We start from the raw sequence: 27,271 nt of genomic DNA, 5'->3' as shown, positions 1-27,271 counted from the left end.
ACACTGATGGGCAATTGAGGTACCTGCTATTCCAAACCATTCAGAACTTCAGGCCATCACGTGGTTTTCTACTGTTGGAGCAAGGAGAGGGTTTTCACAAGACTTCTACAAGGTCCAGCCTACGTGCATTTCTGTAACTCGTTCCATAAACCAGGCCAGTTTGTTAGGGAGTCGACACTGACTCATAGTGACCCATTTGTGTCAGAGTAGAACTCTGCCCCAAAGGATTTCAGGGCTGAGTTTTTAAGCAGAGATCCCTGGGTCATTCTTTCGAGGCATGCCTGGATAAACTAGAGCCTGCGACCTTTCAGTTAGCAGTCAAGCTCATTAACCCAGGTGTACTGTAAATTATAGCACTGATTGCTAGACTCTAGAAATGCCATCCTCTGTATCAAAAGTAGAAACTCTTCGGCAAAATCTTTCCTCAACTTCTGACATTATGAAGATTATGAAAAGATAAAAATACACTATAGCTAAACTAATAATAGCTTACCACATTGCTATAATTAGGAACAATCAAGGGAAATTCTACTACTTATAATTTTTTTAATCATTTTATTGGGGGCTTGTACAACTCTTATTACAATCCATCCATCCATCCAATGTATAAGGCACATTTGTACATTTGTTGCCATCATCGTTCTGAAAATATTTGCTTTTTTTTTTCTTTTTTAGTGAGAGAGTAAGTGAGTGAGAGAGTGAGTGAATTAATGAGAGTGAGTGAGTGAATTAGTGAGAGTGAGTGAGTGAATTAGAGTGAGTGAGTGAGTGAATTAGTGAGAGTCAAATATTTGCTTTCTACTTGAGCCCCTGGCATTGGGTCCTCATTTTTTCCCCTCCCTCCCTGCTCCCCATCCCCCATGAACCCTTGATAATTTATAAATTATTGTTGTTTTGTCATATCTTACACTGTCCGACGTCTCCTTTCACCCACTTTTCTGTTGTCCATCCCGCAGGGAGGAGGTTATATGTAGATCCTTGTAATCGGTTCCCCTTTTCCACCCCAACCTTCCTCTACCCTGCTGGTATCGCCACTCTCAACACTGGTCCTGAAGGGATCATCTGTCTTGGATTCCCTGTGTTTCCAGTTCCCATCTGTATCAGTGTATATCCTCTGGCCTAGCTGGATTTGTAAGGTAGAATTGGGATCATGATGCTTGGAGGTGGAGGGAGGAGAAAGTATTTAAGAACTAGAGGAAAGTTGTATCTCTCATCATGGCTACATTGCACCCTGACTGGCTCATCACCTCCCTATGACCCTTCTGTAAGGGGATGTCCAGTTGCCAGCAGCTGTACTACTTATAATTTTGATGGAGCTAAATTAAGAAATCCCATCCAAGCTCTTATTTCCTAAAGAAAGGCAGGAAGACAGTCAACCTTGCTTGCCCAGGTCAATGTCATTGATTTGATGCCATCTGAAAGCTACATTGCCATGCCACAAAGTCAGGGCACTGCTTTTTGAAGTAGCCAAATATGGTTCTTATCAGGACTCCACCCTGACTTATAGTCACCCTTTGGGAATTACAACTCATGATTTTATGGTGTGAAGTTCATGGAAATGCATATGTGAAGGCAAAAGAAAGCCATTTGCAAGTGATCTATGCAGATGTACTTTTCTTAAAAGCGTGTGCCCAACAAGAAGAGATTCAAAACTGAAAGCGTAAGAATGGGACATCAAAACACAAAATAACTTTGAGTAATAATGTAAAGGTGTTAAATTGAAGTTTTAAATTAAAATTTAAAACTGTTAATCATTAAAGGGGCAATTGAATGGCAGAAACCGCTCTTTGAAAGGAAAGATACATGGTGTAGACATTAATCATTTGGATCTCAAACCTAATGTTCTATTAACTTAGACAGAATGCAGGTAGAAGATATTATGGCAGGAATAGTAAAAATATGATGTTTTTCATTTTCTCTCTCTGATAATTACAAAGTATAAATCAGAAGGACACTTTCATAGCTAGTACAGCTAAAACTTAACAAATCTAAAAAATGTTAAAAATATGTGAATCATTTGTATAGCACATGGCAGAAAGCAATCATCAAAAAATATATAAAATGTTTTTGAAGATGAAAGATTATAAATACGTCTATACTAATAACAAACATAAATGGATTACGCTCCCCTAATGAAAGACCTAAGATCTAATATTTGATTAAAATTTTTCATTATATGCTTCTTTTGACAGATATACATAAAGCATAGTAATATATATTTTAACATATATATCCAATATCTTTTGATTTATCCTTTGTAATGCACATAGAAATTAAAAGTAAGAAATGATAATGTCAAATATGTTCATTTTATCACTTTATTAGGGGCTCATACAACTCTTATCACAATCCATACATAAATCAATTGTGTAAAGCACATCTGTACATTCTTTGCCCTCATCATTCGCAAAACCTTTACTCTCCACCTAAGTCCCTGACATCAGCTCCTCATTTTCCCCTCCCTCCCTGCTCCCAACACCCTTGATAATTTATAAATTATTATTTTTGTCATATCTTGCCCTGTCTGACGTCTTCCTTCACCCACTATTCTGTTGTCCGTCCCCCAGGGAGGAGGTTATATGGAGATCCTTGTAATCAGATCCCCCTTTTCCACCCACCCAGTATCACTACTCACACCACTGGTCCTGAAGGGATCTTCCGCCCTGGATTCCCTGTGTTTCCAGTTCCTGTCTGTACCAGTGTACATCCTCTGGTCTAGTCAGATTTGTAAGGTAGAATTGGGATCATGATAGTGGGGGGCAGAGACAGGAAGCATTTAGGAACTAGAGGAAAGTTGTATGTTTCATCATTGCTACATGGCACCCTGCCTGGCTCATCTCCTCCCTGAGACCCTTCTGTAAGGGGATGTATGGTGGCCTACAAACGGGTTACCCCACTGCCCTCCCCCCCTCGTTCACGATATGATATGATTTTTTTGTTCTTTGATGGCTGATAACTGATCACTTCAGCACCTCGTGATCATGCAGGCTGGTGTGCGTCTTCCATGTGGGCTCTGTTGCTTCTGAGCTGGATGGCTGCTTGTTTACCTTCAAGTCTTTAAGACCCCAGATGCTATATCTTTTGATAGCTGGGCACCATCAGCTTTTTTCACCACATTTGCTTATTCACCCACTTTGTCTTCAGCGGTTGTGTAGGGAAGATAAGAATCATAGAATGCCAATTAAATAGAACAAAGTATTCTTGCATTGAGGGAGTACTTGAGTGGAGGCCCAATTTCCTTCTGCTACCTAAATACTAAACCTATAAATATATACACATGGTTCTATTTCCCCATCCTCATATATAAATATATTTACATATGTACATGCCTTTATCTAGACGTCTATAAATGCACTTTGCCTCCCAGCTCTTTCCTCTATTTCCTTTGACTTTCCTCTTGTTCCACTATCATGCTCAGTCTTCATTTGGGTTTCAGTAATTCCTTTTGGTTACATTACCCTTGATCATGCCCTACCAGGCCTCCTACACCCTCCTCACCACCGATTTGGATCACTTGTTTTTCTCTTGTCCCTGAATTTATTAACACCACTACCTTTTCCCCTACCTCCCCCTTTCCCATGTCCCCCCAGAATTGTCAATCCCATTGTTTTCTCCTCCAGATTGTTCATCTAGCCTATCTTATTTAGACAGACCTGCTGAGATAATAACATGTGCAAAAGCAAGACAGAGCAAAACCAGGCAACAATATACAACAAACCAATGATTAAAAAAAAAAGAAAACATCAAGAAAGAAAACTTATAGTTAGTTCAAGGACTGTTTGTGGCCTTTAGGAGTGTTTTCCAGTCCAGTCTGTTGGGGCACCAAGCCCCTGTCCCCACAGTCTACCTTCGGCATTCCCTGAGGACCTCGCTGCTCCGTTCCCTTGCTGTTCTGTTGCACCCCCTTAGTGTTTTGCCTCGTGGAGGGATCAGATCGGGCACAATTCCCACACCGTGTCTCTTGTGTTGTCCCTTGTAGGGCTATGGGTCACTGAGGAACGTCGTTTCTTATACTGGGGCCGGCCATGTGGTCCTCTCTGTGGACTGGCTACTCTGGGCAGGAACATTGTCCTCAAGGTCTGTTGGGCCAGGATGTGCTCCACTCTCTCCTCTTCTGCCTTCATCTGCTCCCATGTGCTCCGATCATACATGTCCCTCTCCCAGAGCTTCAGATTCAATGCCGTCCTTTGAAATAAATTCTTCTGGGACAGGTGTCCACATAGTAGTTGGGATTGGGGCCAGCCCCTCAGACCTCTCCACGGGTTCCCTACTCCACGCCAGCATGTTGCATTCACATCTTGGAGCACTGGGTTGAAGTCTGGTCCCTCTTTCCCTGTGGAGATATAAACAATACCCTCCCATTGGGTGGGTTAGTACCCTGTGCCTCCGCTACCCATTCCTTTATTATTTTTTTTCCCTTTCCACGCCTCCTTTTTAGTTGGCTACCATATGTATCCCTGTATTTGGTCGGGTCCCTGCCATACTGTGCTGTCCTCACCCCAGGATGTTTATATCCAGTAACTTTTTCCCCATGCCCCTTTTGAATATTTTTTTAAGCTTACCTCAGCCAACTCATGTTGTACTAGTCCTTTTGTGCTTGGCTTGCTTCGCTTAGCATGATTTCCTCCAGTTCTTCCCATGCAGCGATGTGCTTCATACGTTCATCACTGCTTTTTAGCGATGCGTAGTACTCCATTGTAGGTATGTACCACAGTTTTTTTTAAAAATCATTTTATTGGGGCTCATACAACTCTTATCACAATCCATACATACATCAATTGAGTAAAGCACCCTTATACATTCGTTGCCCTCATCATTTTCAAAACTCACCTTCCGCTTGGGTTCCTGTCCAAAGCTTTTTAATCCACTCGTCAGTTGATGGAAATTTGGGTTGTTTCCAACTCCTTGCAATTGTGAACTGTGCCACAATGAACATTGGAGCACAGATGCCTTGCTGTGGTTTGTTTCTTGCCTCTTCTGGGTACATGCCCAGTAGGGAGATTGCTGGGTCCTATGGTAACTCGATTTCCATCTGTTTTAGATATCACCAGATTGATTTCCATAGTGGCTGTACATACTTACAGGTCCACCAGCAGTGGATGAGAGTTCCTGTCTCCCCACAGCCCCTCCAACACTTGTTGCTTTCTGATTTTTTTAATTGGGATATCTTGGAGGGTGTTAGGTGGTACCTCATTGTTGTTTTAATTTGCATTTCTCTTATGGCTAAAGATCGGGAACATTTCCTTGTATGTTTATTGGCCATTCAGATTTCTGCCCCTGTGAAATTTCGTTCAGGTCCTTTGCCCACCTCCTGAGTGGGAAATTAGGTTTTTTTGTATTTGGAAGCTAGCAAAGTATTGTAGATTTTAGTAATAAGGCCTTTGTAAGATGTGTCATTGCTAAAGATGTTTTCCCAGTCCATGGACTCTCTTATTACTCTCTTGATGGATTCTTTCAATGTACACAGGTGTTTTATCTTCAGTATATCCCATTTGTCAGTTTGTGCCTCCTATGTGTTTGTGGCCTTCCCTATTTCTGATAGCCTATGTATTCCTTGTGCCAAAGTTCTCAAGTTGGTCCCAATTCCCTCATTGATGACCCTAATAGTTTGGGGTTTAACTTCAAGGTCTGTGATCCACCTTGAGTTTATTCTTGTACATGGAGTAAGATAAGGGTCTTGCTTCATTTTTCTGCAGGTAAATATCTATTTTTTCCAGTACCGCCTGTTAAAGTAGACATCTGCTTACCATTGGATATTTTTTAGACTGTTGTCCAAGATCGGTTGTCTGTATGCTGATGATTTTATTTCTGGGTTATCATTTCTTTTCCATTGGTCTGAGTATCTGTCATTGTTTCAGTACCATGTGGTTTTAACAACTGTGGCTGTATAGTATGTGCTAAAGTCAGGTAAAGCAAGACCTCCCACTGTGTCCTTCTTCTTGAGGGTTTCTCTGCTAATTCTGGACTTCTTCCCTCTCCATATGAAATTGGCAATCAGTTTTTCCATTTCTTTGAAGAAAGATGAGGGTAACTGTATCAGGATTGCATTAAACTTATATGTGTAGGATTGGTGTTAGTTCTTTCCTAAATGCTTGGTAGAATTCTCCAGTGAAGCCATCTGGTCCAGGGGATTTTTTTGGTTGGTAATCCCTTGGTAACCTTGTCTATTTCTTCAATTGCTATGGGTCTGTTGAGATTCTTGACATCCTTTGGGGACAGTCTAGGGAGTGATTGTTTTTCCAAGAAGTTGTCCATGTCTTTCAAGTTGTTTAATTCACTGGAGTACAATCCTTTGTAGTACTGTGTAATTATCCATTTGATTTTATTAGGGTCTGTTGTAATGTCCACTCTTTCACCCCTCATTCTTGCTATTAAAATGTGTTCCCTCCATTCTTTGGTTAGGTTTGCCAGCAGTCTGTCAATTCTGTTTATCCTTTCAAAGAACCAACTGTTTGCAGCATTAATTTTTTCCATATTTTATTATTTTCCCTCTCCTGAATCTCAGCCCTGATTTTTATTATTTCTTTTCTCTTGCTATTGGTAGAATTGTCCTGCTGACTCTGCTATAGTTGTTATAAATTTTGTGCCAGCATATCAATCACGAGTCTCTCTACCTTTCTCGGGTGTGCATGTATTGGTATGAAACTTCCTCTGATAACTGCCTTTGCTGTGTTCCATAAGTTTTGGTACGTCATGGTCTCGCATTCTCATTGGCTTCTAGAAATTTTCTAATTTCATCTCGAATTTGTGTCAATATGCACTCCTTTTGCAATAGAGTGTTATTCATCTTCCAATTGTTTTCTTCATCTTCCTTTTGTTGATTTCCAGCCTTATGGAACAGTGGTCAGAGAGAGAGGTCTGTATGATATCAATGTGCCTAAATTTATGTAGATTAACCTTATTCCCCAGCATGTGGTCTGTCATTGAATATGTGCCACTCCGGCTTGAAAAGAATGTGAATTTTTGGTGTTTTGGTGAAAAGTTCGGTAAATATCTATCAGGTAAAAGAGTATTTAGATCTCTTAACTCCTAGTTGAGTTTCTTTCCCTGTGCTCTATCTTTCTCAGAGAGCGGTGTGTTGAAGTCACCCCCTATAATTGTTGAGGCTGGGATTTCTCTATTCATCTTTTGGAGTGTTTGGTTGATGTATTCAGTAGGTCTCTCATTTGGGGAATATATGTTACAACGCTTAGTGGTTCTTTGTCTACCATTCCCTGGAGCATTATATAGTGTCCCTCCTTATCTCTTTTTATGGTTTGCACTTTGAGGTCAATTTTATCTGAGATTAGGTTTGTAACCCCTGATTTTTTTGAATTGCTCTTTGCTTGGTATACCATTCTCCAGCCTTTTATTCTCAACCTATTTCTGTCTGTAGCCTTGAGATGTGTCTCCTGTAGGCAGCAGATTTGTAGGTTGTATTTTCTAAGCCAGTCTGCTATCCTCAGTCTTTTAATGCCTGAGGTCAGGCGACTGATATTCAGGGTTATTATCTCCACCTGCAGACTCTGTGATGTCATCGTATACCTTTTATGTTGGGTGTTTTCCTACCTTCCTTTCTCATTAGTGTGGTGTGTGTGTGTGTGTGTGATTCATAACTTCTTTCCATCCTTAAGTCAATGCTATCTTGGGGTCTGTTTTCTCTTTGTTGCCCTCTGGGTGAGGTTGTTCTATATGGCAGTCTCTTATTTATGCTTGGTGAGTGTTGTTCTGCCCTTACTGGGTCGGCAAAGATCTTTTGTAGAGCTGGTTTTCTTCTAACATATTCTTTGAGTTTTTTCTTGTCTGGGAAGACTATTACTTCTCCATCTATCTTGATCAATAATTTGGCTGGGTAGAGTAATCTTGGGTTTGCGTTGTTTTCCTTCAATTTTTAGAATATGTTACTCCACTCTCTCCTCTTCTTCATAGTTTCTGCTGATAGGTCTGAGCATATTCTTATTTGGGAACCTTTATATGTGATTGTTTTTCCCTAGCTGCTCTCATGATTTTCTCCTTTTCCTCAAAGTTGGATAGTTTAACTTTTATGTACCTTGGTGATTTCTTCTTGGGATTCAGTCTAGCTGGTTTTCTTTCAGCCTCCTGAATGGTTGCCTGGTTTTCATTCATTAAGCTGGGGAAGTTTTCCTCCAAGAATTCTCTCACTATTGTTGCAGATGACTTCTTTGTCGTGTCTTCCTCCGGTAGGCCAATAATTCTAATGTTGCTCCTCTTCATAGCATCAGACATAGCTCTTAGGTTTTCTTTAGCTTCTCTGATGAGCTTATTAGATTTTTGTTCATGTTTGTTAAAGTATGCTTGGCTGTCCTCCAAGTCACTGGTGCGGTTCTCTGCTTCCTCTAGTCAATTCTTAAGGTCTGTGTATCTGCTCCTGGTTTTTGTTATCTCCTCCCTAAACTCCTGTATTTCCCTTTGGTGTATGGCCTTTATCTCCTCTATCATTTCATCCTTTTTCTATATTGTTTCCTTCATATCCTCTATGACTCCAAGCAGCATTCTGAAAATTTCTTTCTGTGGCAGCTCAATGTCTGCGTCTATTCATGTCCTTATGTTCGGCACATCTTCTGTCATTGCCTTTTGTTTCTCCTGTTTTTTTCATTGAGGTCATTGGGCTGGTGGCTGTTTGTGTTGCGTAGCGTTGTTTTAGAGGAGCCAGGTGCCATTTTCCAGGGAGTCAAACAGCACTGGCTCTCTCTGGTAGACTTGTAGAAATGCTTCTTTGAACTGCCACAGCTAATTTCACTATGGAATTAACCTACCACTTTATTCTCCTGTGAATTCTCTCTCAGGGAGTGCCCCAGAAGGCTGGTAGGTTGCCTGCTTTGGTGTTGCAGAGGTTGGGCAGAGGTTCTTTCAGCAGCTTGGAACATTGAGGAGTGTTGGCCGAGCTACCTTAGGCCCCCAGACACACAGGCAGGAATTCTCCGGTAAGAAGTTGGGCAGCGTATCCCCTGGTGGAGGTTGACAGGGATTTCCCCAAGCGTGGGTTAGCTGCACAGGGTTGAGCTCACCTAGCTGGATGTGGGGCAGTCGTAAATGCCCTAGGCTAAGAGGAGTGGTCTGGAGGTCGGCAGTGGAGTTTGAGAGAACAGGAACAAGACAAAGAGGAGTGAAAAAAATTAAAAAGTAAGCCTGCTGAGACTGTTCAGGGATATAGAGAAGAGAGGGAAACAAAAGTAACAATATAGCTGAGCCCAGATCCCTGCTCATGGGGCTGCAAAGGTTTAGTCCCTGCCCCAAGTCAGGCAGCGACAAACTGTGGCTGTGTTGAGATTAAGCCCCCGCAAATGATCCCGGCTCTGGCCAAGACAGTGGTGGGGCTAAGATCTAGCCCTAGCTGGCCTCCACTGTGGTAAGCCAAAAACCACCAGCCCCCCCAAACCTTGTGGGTCTGTGCCTTCTTGTCATTATTATGCTCCTCCTGTGATCCAGCAGTGTTGAATTTCCCTCTAAGCAACTCTCCTGGGCTGATTTCTGCAGAGTCCCTCTGGTATGTGTCCAAATATGTTCATTTTAGGCAAGCTAGCCTACCATCATACCAAAGACATGTGACGTGGCAGAATAAATAAGGTCATTTTTCATTTCATAAAAATATACTCATTATGAGATGTAATGATGATGTAATTGTCATAAAATATTGGGTTTATAATAACAAAATGAAATATATAAGGCAGTCCCAGGTTGTAAGCTCTCACTTATGAACAATCCATGTTGTTGTTGTCATTGGGTGCCATCTTTGTTGTTAGGTGCTGTTGAGATAATTCAGACTCATAATAACAAAACAAAACACTGCCCAATCCCATCCCATCCTTACAATTGTTGTTTCAGCCCATTGTTGCAGCCTCGTGTCGGTCCATCTTTTTCGGGCTCTTGCTCTTTTTCGCTGCCCCTCCACTCTACCAAGCATAATGTCCGTCTCCTGGAACTGGTCTCTCCTGAGAACATGCCCAAAGTACATGAGACCTTGTTTCTGAGGATCATTCTGGTTGTATGTTTTCCAGGATAGATGTTGTGTTTTTTTTTTGGGTAGCCCATGGCACTTGCAGTATTCGTCACCAGCCCCAGAAATCAAATGCATATGTTCAACTTCAGTGTACCCCTAGTCACTGCCCAGCTTTCACCCGCACTTGCGGTGATTGGGTCAGATGCATCTTGTTCTCAAAGTAACCCTTTAAAGAAGTCTCATGCAGGAGATTCACCTAATGCAATGTGTCCTTTCATCTCATGGTTGCTGCTTCCATGAGCATTAATTATGGATCCAAGCAACTTCAATTTTTTCTCCATTTATTATGATGTTACCTATTGGTCCAGTTGTAAGGATTTTTTTTAAGTTGTAATCCTTCCCTGTAAGATCCATCCCTGATCTTCATCAGCAAGTACTTCAAGTCACCCTCATTTTCAACAAACAAGGTTGTTTCATCTGCATGTTGAAGGTTGTTAATAAGCTTTCGTCTGATCCTGATTCCACATTCTTCTTCATGTAATCCAGCTTCTCTGATGATTAGTTCTGCATATAGATTGAGTAAGTATGGTGAGAGGATACAACCCTGATGCACCCCTTTCCTGATTGCAAACCATGCAGTATGCCCTTGTTCTCTTTGCACAACTGCCTCTAGATCCACGTGCAAGTTCCACGTGAGCACAATGAAGTGTTCTGGAGTTCTCATTCTTCTCAAGGCTACCCTTAGTTTGTTATGATCCACACTGTCAAATGCCCTTAATAAATAATATACAAGAAAACATCTTCCTGGTATTCTCTACTCTCCACCAAGATCAATCTGGTACCAGCCATGATACCCCTTGTTCCATGTCCTCTTCTGAATCTGCCTTGAATTTCTGGCAGCTCCTGTCTAGGTATTCCCTGCAGCTATGGTTGAATTCAGCAAAAAAATGTATCTGCGTGTGGTATAAATGAGAGTGTTTTGTAATTTGTGCATTCTGTTGGGTCACCTTTCTTTGGAATGGGTACAATATACATCTCTTCCCGTCGGTTTGCCAGGTCTTCCTTCCACATCTCAAGGCATGGACAGTGAGTGCTTCCAATGCATCATCAGCTTGTTGAAACAATTTCTGGAGCCTTGTTTTGGTTTTTTGCTAATAGCTGCAGAGTAGCTTGGGCTTCTTCTTTTAGTATCATTGGTTCTTGGTTTCCTTTGAACAACTTCAACAATAAGCTTGTATGTGTGTTAATAAATATAAAATGTTAACAACTATAAAATAATAAAGATATTAATAAATGCATGTATATATACTATTGAAAAAATGTGTCTCATGCTTTCAGCACTGAAAGATGACCTCTCATGGTTTGGCATCACAATTAGGTGGCATATTGTTAACCTTAAAAGTGAAGGATTTTCTTCTTCCAGAGTTAGATAATAGTAGAATCTGAATGTAGAACATGTCCTAGTTATTGCAGCCAATGGATCATCAAACTTATATGTGTACATTTGAACGAGCTTACTAAAATACAGTGCTAACCCCAACCCCAGAGATTCTGATGCCGTAGGTCTGGGAACCTGAGAATTTGCATTTTTAACTTACATTTCTAACAGTACCCCAGGTGATGCTGATCTCTTTGGTCTACGGACTGCAGTTTCATAACCAAAAATCAAATCCAACTTCCCGATGTGACACTAAATCCCAGACCTCTCTCCCCTTGGCCATGTCCAATTGCACTGCTACACAGAAAGGCCTTTGATGGGAGGAAAACGTCTCATGAAACAGAGTCCACTAACTTCTTAGAAAACCCAGAAATAGGCTTGGCCTAAAAGAATATGCAGGTCTCCCTTCTCCACCAGGCTCTCCTTAAGCAGGAATATTTCCTAATATCGAGACTGTTTGAAACCATCTATATTTGTGCTTTGCCGTTTCCTTTTTCTCCAATGAAATTAGAGCCGATCTCTGGCACTCCCCACATGATTTCAGAAGGTTCCATCATCCGTGATTGGTGTGATCCCAATCACGTGCCCGAGAGAACCACGGTCAGGAGGGGCCCAGACATGTCAACTTCGAGCACTAGTTTACGTTTCTCACTTCTTCGTAAAGGGAAACTCATAGGCCGTAGTCATTTTGTGACTAGAGTAACACAGAAGAACCAACTGTATCAATGGCACTGCTTTCCTTCATGCTTGTAGGTGTTGTGTTAATGTTACAAACGGGTGTTAAGGAAATCAGAGAGATTTCATTGACTAGTCTGCCCGTTTACCAGAGAAGTTAGGGTTCTAACTAGAGAAATATGAGATTCTCTCTGTCAGGGGTTGAAAGACAGGTTTACTAGTTATCACGAAGTCGATTCTAATTCCTGGAGGGCCTATGTGTGTCCATGTAAGACGGTTCCACGGGGTTTTCACTGGCTGGTTTTTCAATAGTACATCACCAGACCTTTCTTCTGAGACATCTTTAGGTAGACTCCATGTGGCTCCTAAAATGCAATTTTAAGTAATACACCCAAAGGCCCCTGCTCAAGGAGGCTCTAAGTAGTGCATCTCATTAGTACTTACTTAAGCAAGAGGCACTGACTGCAGTTCTTACTCACCCAGCATTTCATACCCACCTTGGAAGATAAGATCTGCTTTTGAAAGAGCAGCGCTTTGAAAACCTGAAGGAGCAGTTCAGCTCTGCTAATGTGGGGTGGCCATGAGTCTGAACCACCTGAGGGCAATGGCCAATCAATTGCCTTTCCTAATGGCAGGGGGTGTGGGGTAAGGAAATGGCTTGTCTCTTGGCCGCACAATGAAGAAGTGGCCTCACGTTTCTGCCTTCAGTGTGTGCTCATACCTGGCAGAAAGACGTGGCAGCCTGCTCCCCTAAAGTTTTATGGCTTTGGAAACCCTATGGGAAGTCCACTAAATCCCATGGGGCAGCTATGAATCAAAATAGATTCAACTCTTGGTTATCTGTGGTAATAAAATCCATTAAAAATAATTTTAACTCACTGCCATCTAGTTGATACTGATGCATGGCAACCCTATAAGACAGGATTGAATGGCCCACTGTCAAAATGTTGGTGGAAACTGCTGGTTTGAACACACCCAGGGGAACCACAGTGATGTGATTCCAAAGTTCTACTCATGGGGTCACATTGAATCGGGATCCACCTGAGAGCAATGGTCATTTGCTTGTTTTTGGGATTGCTTTTATTTCGTTTATCGTGATTGTTGTTAACTTTTATCAGGTTGGCCCTCCACGAACGGTAACCCCGTGCACAGTGGAATGAAACAGAGCGGGGTCCTGTGTCACACCTGTGATTAATTCGCTTTCAGACTATCGTGAGCCTTAAGAGTTTTCATGGGCTGATTTTTTTTTTTAAGTATCTCACCTGAACTTTCTTCCTCAATTTTTATCATGAAAAAACTCAACTGCCGTAAATGAATGCCAATGCATAGCAACCCCACCAGACAGAGGACAACTGAAAATGTTGACAAAAACCACACACTTGTGCTTGAAGATTGACAATGAACCATTGAAGAGATGGGGAAGTTTTCTGGACTATCTTGGAGCTCCATTCTGTGAATTTTAACAGAAGATTTTGGAATGAGAAGGGTCACTGAGAAATTTGTGCCTCGGGTTTTCACTGACCAGGAAAAAAGAGCAGTGACTAGAAACATGCTGAGCTTTGAAAGAATGGGTCCAAAGTGACCCCGACTTTTTCCCAAAGTCATTACTGGTGACCAGACATGGTGCTATTCTTAAGACCCTGAAAGCAAACATCAATCAAGCCAGAGAGAGACGCCATTGTCGCCTTACCCCCCCCCCCCAAAAAAAAAACTCCTCAAGTGAAATCAAAGATCAAGAGGATGCTTATTTGTCTTTTGATGTGAAGGGGATAGTGCATTTGGAGTTCATTCCACTAGGTCCGACTGTTATCAAGCTTTCTATTTATAGGTTCTGAAAAGATTGCATTAATAGTGTGTGACCAAAAGGGCCTGGTTCGTGGGAGATGGGGGGCTGGTTTTGCCACCACAACTATGCACCTGTTCAAGCAGCCATCTCAGTGTGTCAGTGTTTGGCATAAAACAGTGTGCTTCTCTTGCCCCACACTCCTGACTCACCTGACCTTGTTCTGTGTGACTTCTTATTGTTTATACAAATGAAGAGGGACATGAAAGGACAGTTATTTGATGACTTTAGAAGAGGTGAAGAAAAAAACAAGGGATGTCAGCCATCCAAACAGATGAGTTTGAAAAATGTATCCAAGAATGGAATGGCAGATTTGACAAATGTATGGAGTGTAATGGGTAGTACTTTGAAGGTGATACGGTTGTTTTGTTTTGTTTTTTTAAATTCAATACATATCTTTAGGGAAAAATTGTGGGGGTTTTTTAAACCCCGCCCCCCAGGTAGATATGAAATTTAGATCACTTAACCATAAGCCTTAACCTAAGAATGGTAATTCTTATGATGTGGCCCTGCTCATAGTTACCCCCAGCAAGGTATCACTGAAGATATGGTTGCTATAGCAAAGGGTAGTGACGTGCCCATCTATCGGAAAGAGTAGCGTCTGGAGTCTTAAAACAAACGGCCATCTAAGGGAGGTGCCAGCCCAGCCCACCCTGGTAAAGTGTACCATCTATGTGATCTAAGGATTGTAAATAATAAAATTTAAGATCAGAGGAGAAAATTGTATTAGAACTTAAATTCCCAGCACCTGGTTTGCAGAAGACTATAGATGACAAATGAAAGCTCAAAAACCATATGCAGAGTCCCACAGGGGATAGGCCCCCATGGAATTCCCTCCTCCGGACCATTGACCCAGGAGGTGAATAGCCTGGCCCTCGAGTAAAGTGCATCGGAACGCGAATCCAGGCATAAGCGGGTTAAATTTCAGTATCTTACCGTTTTCCCTTTTGACTCATTTTTAATGTGGTCTAGCTTTTATTATGTTCTGTGTTTTGTTATTGTTGTTGAGGGTTTTTTTTCTTGTTGGTTGGGATGGTTTTTAAAATAGGATGTCCAGGTTAGGCAAATCTATAGAGGTAGTAACTACAATAATAGTTTCTTGGGCTGTGGCAGTAGAAGTCGGGGGGAATGGGGAACTAATAGCGAGGACAAAAATGAAGAAAAGTTTCAGAATTGATGTGGTAAGGACTGCACAGCCCTTTTAATATCTTCAAACTACCGAATTCTATGGTCCGTGAATCATATGTCAATAAAAGTGTTCCAAAATTTCACAGCAAAGAAGTAGGCGTGCTGGGTCCTAGACCCTGATCTTTAAATCCTAAGTGCCTCCTGATCCAACATCATTTTTCTACTCTGAATATATGTCCTGCTTGACCCGCATTGTTGGCGGGCTGACAATGTAGATCAAGGTGGCAGTGTCCCCAGGACACACTGAAATAGGGATAAACAGTTTGAAGCAAGCCACGTCCTGAAAGTTGGGCATATCAAGTTGGGAAGAAAAACAAAAGTGAGATTTCACCAATGTATTTCATTTCCAATTGACTTAAATTTCGCAGAATAAAAATAATCATAAAACCTAAAATTCTTTCGTAAACATATGCTTTTGAAAGAAACCTGGGTGTTCTCTACAAGGTTAAGAAAAGAAGAAACCTATTAGGGGCTCATTGAAAATTTGCCTCGGGGTGTTGTTTGGGTCAGAGATGAACCTGAAACTTCTAGGTTCTATGTCAAGTTAGCGGTTGACATCTCCCGCACTGCTGGGCAGGAATGGCTGGCAGCAGTGGTGGCTGGAACTCTGAAGACCTGGGTTTGGGTCTGTCTGTGACCCTAGGCCAACTTACGCCCCGCAGAGCCTTGGGTCATCATTCCCTCATCTCTCATACAAAAGAGTTGAATGGGAAGGTCTCCGCGGTCCCCTCAGCTGTAACATTCTGAGCGGCTATGAATAGCAAGGACACGAGACAGGTGCGAGCTGATCACCATGTGGGGCGCCCACACCTGTCTCTCTTCCGTGTTTCCGCCCCTCGCTGCCAGCAGCGCCAACCTCCAGCCCCAGGCAGGTCCCGTGGCCAATTTGGAATCATTTCAAGGACAGCCATCCTTTTGCATGGGGCCCACTCCCACCCGAAGCATGGCTGCCTGCCCCTCTCTCTCTCTGTGACCCACTCTCCCTCAGGCTCCTGGGATCAGCATGCCATTAATTCACTTCTGCCTCTTTGCTTTTAGATTAAAATCACTCACAAGAACCAAGCACCCATGATGATGGGGCCTCCCCAGAAGAGCAGCTTCTTTTCCCTGAGGAGAAAGAGCCGTTCAAAAGACTAAACCGTGGACCACAGGCCAGAGAACCCACGAGAAAAGCGAGAAACTAACTGCACACTCTCTCACACACACATTGACACACACACGTACACACACACATACACACTCACTCACCACTCTTCTCTAACCCGTGGGGCAAGACCACCCTTCAGGAAGGAAACTTCACCCTGCCATACATTCTATCTTGATAATGAACCCACTCTTGACAGAGCCAAGCGCCGAAAGAACATGTTGAATGAACTTGGGGCCCATCAGGGTCTGGTTGGTTCGTGCATCAACTTCCACATTCCCAGAAGGTCTTGAGGAAGACTTGCTAAGACTGAGGAGAAATCTCCCTTTCTTTCCACCAGCCCTGCAAGTTTCCTCACGGATGCTCACAGGAGCAGGCTGCAGGTTTCCTGCCCGTGGTGAAATCGGATGTGGCCCCGGGAAGATGCTCCCGTCCCAGAGAACTTACACAAAGGTCCCTCTGTACAGAGCTACAAGGGCCTCGTCGTGCAGAACATAATCCTTGGCTGGGCCCAGCGAGCGCACGTTGGTTTCTTGGTTGTCCTGTGTAAGACGACTTCTCCTTCCACTTGCTGACGAGGCGGAAAGGCTGTAGGAAGCTGTTTCCATTCTTGGGTCCTTGGCTGGCTGGCACTTGTTATGTTCCTGAAGTGTCCTCCTGGTGGTGTGTTTGTTGAAAGACGGCTCCGAGCACCCCCAGAGCTGCCTGGGCAGCTCTCCTCAGAAGCAGGATTGATGTCCCTAGTTCTGGGAACACCTGGGAGGGGAAAGTAGAGAAACTAGGATTTATTTTTCGAATTGGTTTCATAATATTATGTTTTTTTAAAAAAAAAAAGGAAGGAAAAAAAACACCCCCCCCCCCAGCTTCTTTCTTTTTCAAGCCAAAGCATGTTTCCTGTTTGAGTCCCAAGCCCTGGTGACTGACTGTTCCTGAAGGCAGAGAAGATGGGACAGGAGGGCCTAGGGTTGGAGACAAACTACTGAGTGATTTCCTTCTGCTTCTAGAACCTTCTTGTGTGTGTGTATATGTAGCATGTATATTTATATATATACATATATAAATATTTATTTACAGATGGACTTTTTCTGATTGAAATATATATCTGTTTATATCAGAACAGAAAGTGGGAGGAAATGAAGGAAGTTCTTACTTTCCCGTTCCATTATTTTGTTGCTGACACACTACTCTGCAGCCATCATAAGGTCTAAAGGAAGTGAGATTCGCTCCTTATCAAGAAGAGACTGAGCGATCCTCATTCGGGAGCCTCAAAAAAGCTCTGGAAAGACCCCGGTGGGCATGTGCTCTCCAATTTGTCAGCTAAGGAAGCTGAGCCCCAGAACAGAGACTTGGGCATGGTGCCCTGGCTGCTCTACCTTGGGGTAGGTGCCACTAAGAAGATACTTCATAAAAAAAAGAACCCAGGTATCTTGGGACTGGTGCCACGCCTAGTCACCGAGCAGTGATGCCATTTGGATCCAGGTTGCCAGGGAAGAAACAGTGAGCAGCACATGTGTGGGCAGGACAGTCCCCCGGACAAATGCACGGACCTCTCAGTGCTTCCCAGAGGGTCTCTCACAGGAACTGGCAAGGAATTGGGCTGGAGTCGACGACAGAAACAAAATATCAAGCTGAACGCTGCGTGGCACCCTCCTCACAGTCGTCATTGGCTCTGGGGCTGGAACACCCCTGGATGCAGGGATGGCCCCAAGGGAGGGTCACTAGGATATCTGAGATATCAATGAAGAGGCTCGGCTGTGTGCAGCGGGCTCCAGCTGGTACTGAATGGCCCTCCTTTCCCAAAAGGCAAGTCTGCCCAGAGTTTCTCAGGCAGGAAGACAAACAGGCAGATAGACAGTTGCCTTAGCTGCTTTGCTCACTTGGGCCTCCAGTCCCCTTAGAAATTTCTGGACCAAACTGAGGTTGCTCCACTGAGCTGGCTCTAGTCTGCTGACATGGAGTCAGGAGCTTTGAACAAGGGCACACAGATTGTGTGCACAGATTGAGACCAGCATAGACGGATGCTGACCTCCTCCTTCTAGGATCTTGGACCAGCTGGATGGGTCTTCAGTGCAGAACACTGGGCAGGGTTGAAGCCAGGTCACTGATGGAGCCACCAAGCTCGCACGACAGCAGGTACCTTCCTGGAAGCCACATAGTTCTGAAACGGAGACAGTTCAGGTTCAGGTTTGGGGTCATCGATCGATCGTATGGCGTTTACAGAAGTTTGTGCATGTGCTTCAGCCTTCCTCTCCTGATACCGAGGCTGCTGCGGCCTGACTCTGCTAACAAGTGAAACTTATTCTCAGAGATTCACAAATCTCGTGAAGGAGCTGGTATGCAGTCCACCCCTTGCCCACTCAAGCCTAGAACTCACAACTTGCAGTGTTGCTTGAGAGGCATGGCCCAGTGCTCCTTAGATGCAGCGAACAGAAAACACGCCAATGGAACTGTGCTTCCTGGTTGACCGTCGTAGCAAGTGTAGTGTGATTATTTCATTATATCTTGCAATCATTCCTGAAAGACTGTCTGTGGCTTCTTATTGTGTCTTATTGCTGCTCTCAGCATCCCCTAAGGTAGGCAGAGAAGCCATTGCTGTTACTGTTGTCATAGTGAGAGGAATGAGGCTGACTGGGGGTTAGTGACTTCTCAAGGTCACAGAGTTAAGACAGTCAAGGGAGAGCCCAGCCCCTCCACCTTCGTCTTATTCTGACTTGGAATGTGCCACAGACATGTTCTCACCTGCCCCCACACTCCTACCCACTAGCATTAAAAAAAAAAGAAAGAAAGAAACTCTGCCCATTAGCAATAAAAAGAATGAAACAGGAAGTCTTCAATGTATTGTATTATCCCTGGACTAATGGGTTGGGAGTTTGCTTTGGTCGTGGTTGAGTGACCCCAGTGAGTTGAGAGCCCAGATAGAAGTATGATTATATTTCAGGTCAGAGACCAGCTTTTCTCAAGAGAGATCTTTCCACAGATGGAAAAGATACATTAAAATTGCCAAACAAATTAGGAAAGACTTGGCAGAACCTGGAAGAGCTTCCAGACTGGTGTTACATAACATGCATATACATTATACATATGCACATTATATAAGGTGACATAGTACTTAATGTGCTGTAGACATTATGTAAATTGCATATTTGTGAGTAATCACGATAAATATAGCCAACCACTAATCACTTTTTTACACATACCCAGTGACAGATTAGGAAGTTACGTTGCCAGAGAGTCTTAAAACTTACTCGCTCCTGCTGTTTTGATTCCAACTCCTGCCAAAAATTATTGCATCAACTTTTCCTATCTCTAGCACCCTCTCCTCTCAGCAAAAACTCCCAGTTCCCTCCTGTCCCAGCTAAGCTCTGTCTCCCGTGGAATGCAACCACAATTGGGATCCACAAAAATAGAATCATGGGGGTGAGAAAGACGTAGGCTCCCAGATTTCTTGTGTCACAGGCCTGCACCCCGACAGTCCCAGGCAAGTGGGGCCGAATACTAGTAACAAAGGGAGTGAGGAATGATGGAAGGGGAGAACAATGGAAATAAGGAAGAGTCTACCCATCTTCCCAGAGTGAAAAGTTCAGTCTTCCTCTAGCACTAGTTCCAGGTTCCAACGACAATTGGGAAGTTGTCTCAAATGTCTAATGTAAGTATCTACCGCTTAGACTATAATTACGTGAAATTTATTTCACCTAACTCTAATATCCATGTAAAAAAAAAAGATTCTATAGTCAAGTACTAGCTCTCTTCCTAGGAGATACATAGAGACGCTTAACTCTGGAAACAACGGTAGAGAAGCTGTGATCTCGAGTTGCCCTCCAGGTGGCTCAAACCCATGGTGAATTCATAACTAACAGAGCAAAGGGTTTCCCCATCCTGCAGTATCTCCATGCTCTGCCTGAGTGCACTGTTGTGTCCGTTGAGAGCCTTCAACCCCAGGCAGCTCACTCTGCTGCGCTCGCTTGTTAAGTGCCGTCGAGGCGGCTCTGACTCGTAGCGACCTTCTGCACAGCAGAATGAAACACTGCATGGCCCTGAGCCATAGTCACTGTCGTTCCTGTGCCTGAGCCCCTTGACGCAGCCCCTGTGTCCATCCATCCCTGAGGGCCTTCCTTGCTTTCATCTCACCTCCACTTTGCCAAACACGATGTCCTCCTACAGGGACTGGTCTCTCCTAACAATATTTCTAGAGTATGTAAGATGATGCCTTGCCATCCTTGCCTCTAAGGAGCGTTCTGGCTGTACTTTTTCCCAATACAAATCTATGTGTTCTCTTAGCAGCCCCCTGGCACTTTCAATGGTCTTCTCCGGCACCACAATTCAAATGCCTCAATTCTTCTCAGGTCTTTCCTTGTTCGATGTCTACCTTTCACACACATAGGATGTAATGGAGAGTACCATGGCTTGGGCCAGGCACACCCTACTCCTCAAACTAACATCCTTGTTTGACAATATTCTAAAGAGGTCTTGTGCCGCAGATTTATCTAAAGTAACACATCTTTTGAGCTCTTGACTGCTGGTTCCATGAGCCTTGATTGTGGATCCAAGCAAGACAAAATCCTCAACAACTTCAGCCTTTTCTCTGTTTATCATAATGTCACCGACGGGTCCAGTTGTGAGCATTCGGGTCTTCCTTACAGTGAGTTGTAATCCATGCAGGAGGCTAAAACCCTTGATCTTTGTCAGCGTTGCAATTTCTCCTCACTTTCAGCAAGCAAAATTGTGTCGTGTGCATACCACAGATTGTTAACCAGCCGTCCTCCAATCCTGATGCCACATTCTTCTATATGTAAGCCAGCTTCTCTGATGACTTGCTCAGCGTGCAAGTATGGTGAGAGGATCCAGGCCCTTTTCTCATTGTAAACTAGGCAGTGTTCCTTTCTGTTCACACAACTGCCCCTTGATTCAGACAATAATCTGATACCCACCAGGTTTTCGTGGACTGATTTTGGAAGTCAAAGCTCAAACTCATTGCAATTGAGTCCCTTCTTACACATAATTCTTCCTAGTCTGCCCCTGTTTGAATGTTCTGCTGAAATCTGTCCACCAGCATTTGAAATACCAGTGGTATGTTTCCCAGGTTTCCCATGCCGTAGGTCTGGCCCCAGCAGTCCCAGGCAAATGGTGCCCTGATGCCAGCATCTGAAATACCAGTGGCACGGCTTCCAGTGTCATAGCGGCACATGGGCTCCCAGAGGACAAGATGACTGGTCTTTTCTTTATCGGTCACTACCTGGAGATCAGAAACTCTGTCATCAAGCTGTTGTTGGGACCCCTGGCTGGTGAAGTTAAGCACTTAACTACTAGCAGTTTGAACCCACTGTGAGGGACTTCGGAAGACAGGCGTGGAGAGCTGCTTCAGAATGGCCCCGCAGGAGCACAGTGCTCCCTGCACAGTGCACAGACTCCACGCAGCCAGCGAGTCCACCTTTGTGGGCTCAGAGGAGATGGGAGCATGCAGGAGAGCTTCCTCAGCAATACTGTTTCAGAAAGGGCTTTCCTCTAGCACCAACCGTCTCATTCTTCAGGCCTCCTTCGTATTATTTCTATGCAATTGTTTGGTTGTTTTTACGGTTCCATTCGAAATGTCTTCAAGCAAAGATCAAGGATCTTGACTCTGGGTGCCCCGAGGGGACAAGAAACTGGGAAAAGGCTTGGAAAGAGCCAAAATTAAAGGCAGTCAGGAGACCTGCCAAGGGCCAGGCTTGATCTTGCGTGACTCCGTGGCCAGGTGGGAAGGCTTGTCTCATGGGAGACTAAATATCCCACCTGCTCTTAATCTTAAAAAAAAAATTCTTGACCTTTGAGTGTATGACAAGCAGCTGGGAAGATGTTGAAACTGTTTTTGTCGGCATAAATGTTAAATTAATAAGTTCCCCACCTTTCTTCTGAACAGCATGCCTGATGCCCTTGTTTTCAGGGGAAAAAAATTAAACCAACTCAAGAGAGATTTGGGGATTGATGGTTATTAACCAAATGGACCAGACCTATATCTGGCAGTGCTGAGAACCCAGCGTACCTTTAAGGGCAGCTGGTGGGTGGTGGTGATCTCTCTTTGGTGACTTTGAAGTATCGCTCTGAAGGAATTACAAGATGAAAACCAAAAAGGAATTTGTGTTGCTGAGGGGATCCATATTAGCTGGTTGAAACTCTTCTCCTAGTCACAAATATCAGACCTTCATCAGACTTCTAATCTAACAGCAAGAAAAAGAAACAGATCTCAAATGCCCAAGTATCAGGGTTATATAGAAACTACACGAAGGCCATAAATTTCAGTCAGCGGACATTCCAACCTATTGAAATGCATTTTCATCTGTCTGTTCTGGACACAAAACAGAGCTAGAAAGCTGTGTTGCATAGTAGGCATCAAATAAGGGTCACTAGTAACAGTGGGTTAAACATTGAGCTTTTAACTGAAAGTCAGGTGTTCGAGCCCACGTCATGCTCCATGGGAGAAAAGTGAGGCCCTCTGTTTCTACATCGAATAATAGCCTCAGGAACTCCATGAAGCAGTTCTACTCATTTCCTAGAGTCACCGTGAGTTGGCATCTACTCGGTGACCATGGGCACGGCGGGTAAGTCCCAAGCATCTTGTCAAAGTCCTTTCTTGTGCTATCCCATTGAATTCTCAGAACGACACAGACCTTGTACCCACTCCAGAGAGAAAAGAACCCGTGCAGGAAGGGTGAAGTGGCCCACCCAAGGCCAGTCAGCGGAAGAGCTAAACCTTGACACGGATCTTCATTAAATCAAAATGGGTCATTTTTCCAGTGTGTTTCAATGCTTCAATCACATTAAGTCCTTCTTTCCCTTACTACTGTCGTCTTGGGTGATACGTAGCATTAACAAACTGACCTACCTGACCGGCCTCTCTGGAGCCCTCTAGTCATGTTTTTCCAAAGGACTTCCAGTACTTGGTCATAGTTAAACTCAACAGCCTTCCTGGGCAACTGGCTCCCCAACCCTCACCCTTGCAATGAAATTGGCTGCCGTCCAATGAATGGTTTCGAGTTCTCTCTGAATGGTACTCATTTCCAAGGGCCTACCTCACATGCTTTCTTCTCAACTCTGTGTGTGGGAGAGCAACAGGCAGCCTTCTGAGACTTAAATGTCACGGTCACTAGTGACCTGCCTGCTGGGGAAGGACGGCTGGGTTTGCTGAAGGGAGCCTGCAGCAAGGAGCTCTGCATGTGATCCTCATTAGTGATCGGCGTGGGCTAGGCCATCTGTGTTCCTCAGAACAGAATGGCAGGCTGTCTTTCAGGTGCCAAGAGATGCTATCGAATGGGGAGATCCAGAGAGCTCAAAATGCAGAGAGGCATTTTTCCTCCTGGGCAGCTCTTTTGGAAACCAGGAATACAGAAAACCCAGGGCTGTAGGACATTGACTACTGAACTTGCCAGGCATTCTTGCTGCTTCCTACGGCTTTGTTCTTCATCCCCATGGTTCAGGACAGCAAATCGCGCCCTCAGCTTTCTCGGCTAACAACTCTAGGTGGACAGACTTGTGTTGTCCTGGAACCTGGAGACACGGTAGCAGGTGATTTATAGCAAGGCACCAGAGTTTGAGTGTAAGCCTCTAGGTCTCCTAGAAATAAGTCATTTCAGATAGGACAGACTCTTTACCTGGATGTAGAGTAGAGGTATGACCAGGAGATAGAGGTGACTACTCTAAATAGGTCAAATTTGGAAACCTACTTGGAAGCAAGTGCGCATGGCATCTAGGCCAGGGTCAAGGGTGTAGCAGACCAATGAGTATTTGCTAAGTGACTATGTGAATGGATCACTAAAATGGGCCTCTGTCACAGAGCATCATTTTTCTACTCTGGAATGGAGAGGGTGGACTGTCAGGGGATGAAAGCTCTTTAACAGCTCAGGAACTTGAAACCACAGGATGTAAAGGGAGCTCACGGGAGCCTTTAACTACCCAGACATCTGTTGAGTGATGGACGGAGCTAAATATGGATCATCAAAGGGCTTTGTAGGTCACATGGAGGGCAGCTTCAGAAAATATGAAATTCAGCTTGGACAGAAAGACAGAAATAGTTGCAGTTCATTTCTTAGAAGTCAACTCAAAATTGATAACGAATCCACAGGCAGTGTCGCAGTGAAGTGGTGTCATAGTTAAGAATCAGCAGAACAAGATGAAGAGATGTGGAGAATGAGATTGTTTAGCAGGTTGATTTGGTCAAGGGAGGGGAGCATAAAGTATTGAACAACATAAAAAAAGCACAGAGAAGTCTCTAATTAAAAAACATGTCTTCTAAAGCTTAACCTGAAGCACGGTAAAGAAGCAGCAATGTCCAAATGTCCATGGTTATTAAAGAACAACTCCACTTATTGCCCAGTCTACAGGCTGTTCCTTTGACAATGACTTTAGACTCCACATGAACCTGCTGAAGTTGGTGCCATAAGACTCCCCCTTTTAACAAAGGAGGAAACGGAAAGATGGAGCACAGCTCACATGGGCATATCCATACCTGACTTCAAAGCCCTTGGCAGTGACTACGGGGCCCTTACAGAGTCCTCTGAGCGCTGAGCACTGTGACTGGGGCTTACGAGCTGAGAGCCAGTCCTCTGTGTCTGTCTCTCCACCTGGGCCCCAAGTCCCTTTCCTCGCTTTTGCAGAGAACTCAGGCAGAAAGTCGGACTCATCGGGGCGTAGGGCACACTGAGGAGAAGGAGCCTCTGTGAGCAGCAGACGCCCCACACCCTGTTTCTGTTCCTCCTTTCTCCTCAGGACGTCTCTCCAAGACACCAGCTGGGCTGTATCCTAAGACACCCCTCCGACAACAGACAGCTGACAAGGGACCTCTGGTGAGGAAGGAACCAGATCGTGCATATGCTATTAAAGATCATACTAAAAGATACACAGAGACCATATTCAAGTTCAGGAGCAAGTAGAATGAGGTCAGGTAGTGCAACACCAGAGTTTAGCAACTGATCGCTAAAAATAGAATCGAGATTAGAAGTGTCCTTTACAAATTCTGTTGGGAGGAAAGTTTCTGAAAAAGTGAATTGTTTTTGGAAGCAGGGGGAGTGCAAAAAAAACCCCTGCTTCTAGAAAATGCACACGAAAAAGGGAACTTCTGTAAGGATTACAGAGGGAGGGATGATACAAAAGAGAGGGTCATTTCTTCTTACCTTAGAAAAACACAAGAGGAAGTGAGCTTGCAAGCCCCATGAGAGAAGTGGCCAGCCGGAAGAAGGCCTGCAACTCCTGGTGAACGGACTAGAAGCAAGTGCATTCAAAGTAATGAAACCCTGTCTGTCTGTCTATTTTTAAAGAAAATTGGTATCAATTAGTTACTAGAAAATGGCATGGTCATAAAAAAAAACACTTTTCTGATGAATATTTCCTCTCCTCGGTATCCTTGAAGTGCAAAAGGTAAAGACATGATATCTTCGAATACTGTGTACGCGGAGGGTCTACGTGTCATTGAGTGGCAGCTGGAGATGTGCTACCATCGTGCTCCACTCTGCCCAGATATTGAGTGATAACATACCAGTGGCCCCATGGGCCGAGGCTGGGGTAGGTGGGCAGGGGGAGGCTGCATATCTGACCTCCTCTGACTTCCTTATTGCCACAAGGCAGAGGTCAGACGTGCCTCCACCCTCCTTCTCGACCTCTCTGACACCAGCTCTTCCTCCCTCTGCACTCTACTTCTGGGCTGGGCTCAATAAATCATTCATTCCAGTAGCCACACGGAGCTCACAGACAATACTCACAATGAAGGAGGTTTAGTCGGGAAGGTAACAGGTTGCCCCAAGTCGAGAGCAGTCAACATGACGGATCCAGACACTGGCGTACAGCAGCCCCTCTCCTCAGCTCATGGCCACGTCTCTCTCCAGTGCTCAGCCTTTCGGTGACATGGCCTCCAAGCCTCTGCTTCAATGGGCCAGGAAACGCACCTGCTGCCCTGCCTCACAGTCTTGGTCTTGGCGCTACCCCTCTGTCCTGCCTCGTGGTCTTCCTGCTCAACCTCCGCTCTCAGCCTGGCTCCTTTCCTCTGCCCCACGGCTTCCATGTCGCAGCCTCTGGTGCCTCTGGTCTTGGCCTCCACCACTTCAAAGGCTCTGGTGCAGGTGTAGTTGTCTTTCAGCAGACCGTACCTCCCATGGAAACAAAGGGTGGTGACTTGGTTCACACCCTCGGCTCAAGTGGAGACTTAATCCCACCTTCATCCTTTCTATTAATATTTCAGAGTACTTCCTCCAAAATGGGATTATAGCCAAAAACATAGAGGCCAGAATTTATAAGACATCACACAAGGGATTAAAGGTAGAAGGGCCTTGTTAATGGACTGCATCACATAAATCTAAAAGAATTAAGTCATCCCTGCCTCTCAACCCTCCCTATTAGCCTCCTCAAGCCCCCTCACCCCCAGCTTAAATATTCTTCCTAGTACTAGGACATCAGGGAATAATTTCTTTTTGTGTGAAAATTTTCCAACAGAAAAGCAGAGTCATGGATATAATGAGCACCCATATACTTAGTGCTTTGATTGAACAATTGTTAACATTTTTGTTATATTTGTTTTTATCTTTATGAAGTATTTTAAAGTAAATTATAAGTGCCAGGACGTCTCACACTAAAGAATAGTATCCATCATCAGGGAGAGGCCTTTCTTCAGTGGTCATGGTTGCATCCGTCATCCACCTTGCTGGAGGAAGATTTCAGGGGGTTGTGCATTTTTGAACCAAATAAATCCAGTTGTAGCCTCATTCTGTTCATCGGGACATCACTCTTTCACTCATAGAGAGGAAATGTTGGGTGGAACCCAAAGGAAGTCTTGATTGATCTAGAAAGAGGAAGGTAAAGGGCATATGAACGAAATGCTCAGGAGACACTAAATTGGGAAGTGTTATAAGTAGAAATGATGCCAGAGAGAAAATGCAAAACACTTGGAAGACTTAGAAATTCAACTGAACAATGCATGTTCTTATTTCTGAAATGAGAATTGTTTAAAGCACTAGTAGTTACAGAAAGGCTGGGCACAGTACGATGTGGAACAGGCCAAACAATAGAATTTGTCATATCTGC

At 44.1% G+C, this 27,271-nt stretch overlaps 1 protein-coding gene across 1 annotated transcript in view; it reads left to right on the top strand.

Annotated features, from left to right (window-relative positions):
- Nucleotides 1–22,884, top strand: part of DGKG (diacylglycerol kinase gamma) — a 273,423-nt gene extending 250,539 nt beyond the window's left edge. The window contains exon 25 of the mRNA XM_075556178.1: nucleotides 16,123–22,884. Within this exon, the coding sequence (XP_075412293.1) occupies nucleotides 16,123–16,221 (99 nt within the window). The 3' untranslated portion in view covers nucleotides 16,222–22,884. The remainder of the gene's footprint in view (nucleotides 1–16,122) is intronic.
- The last annotated feature ends 4,387 nt before the right edge of the window (nucleotides 22,885–27,271 follow it).

This window comes from Tenrec ecaudatus, chromosome 8, assembly GCF_050624435.1.
Source record: "Tenrec ecaudatus isolate mTenEca1 chromosome 8, mTenEca1.hap1, whole genome shotgun sequence".
In the NCBI taxonomy this organism is placed as follows: Eukaryota; Metazoa; Chordata; class Mammalia; order Afrosoricida; family Tenrecidae; genus Tenrec; species Tenrec ecaudatus.
The sequence above is the reverse complement of the archived record's forward strand: the minus strand, read 5'-3'. Positions and strand labels throughout refer to the sequence as shown.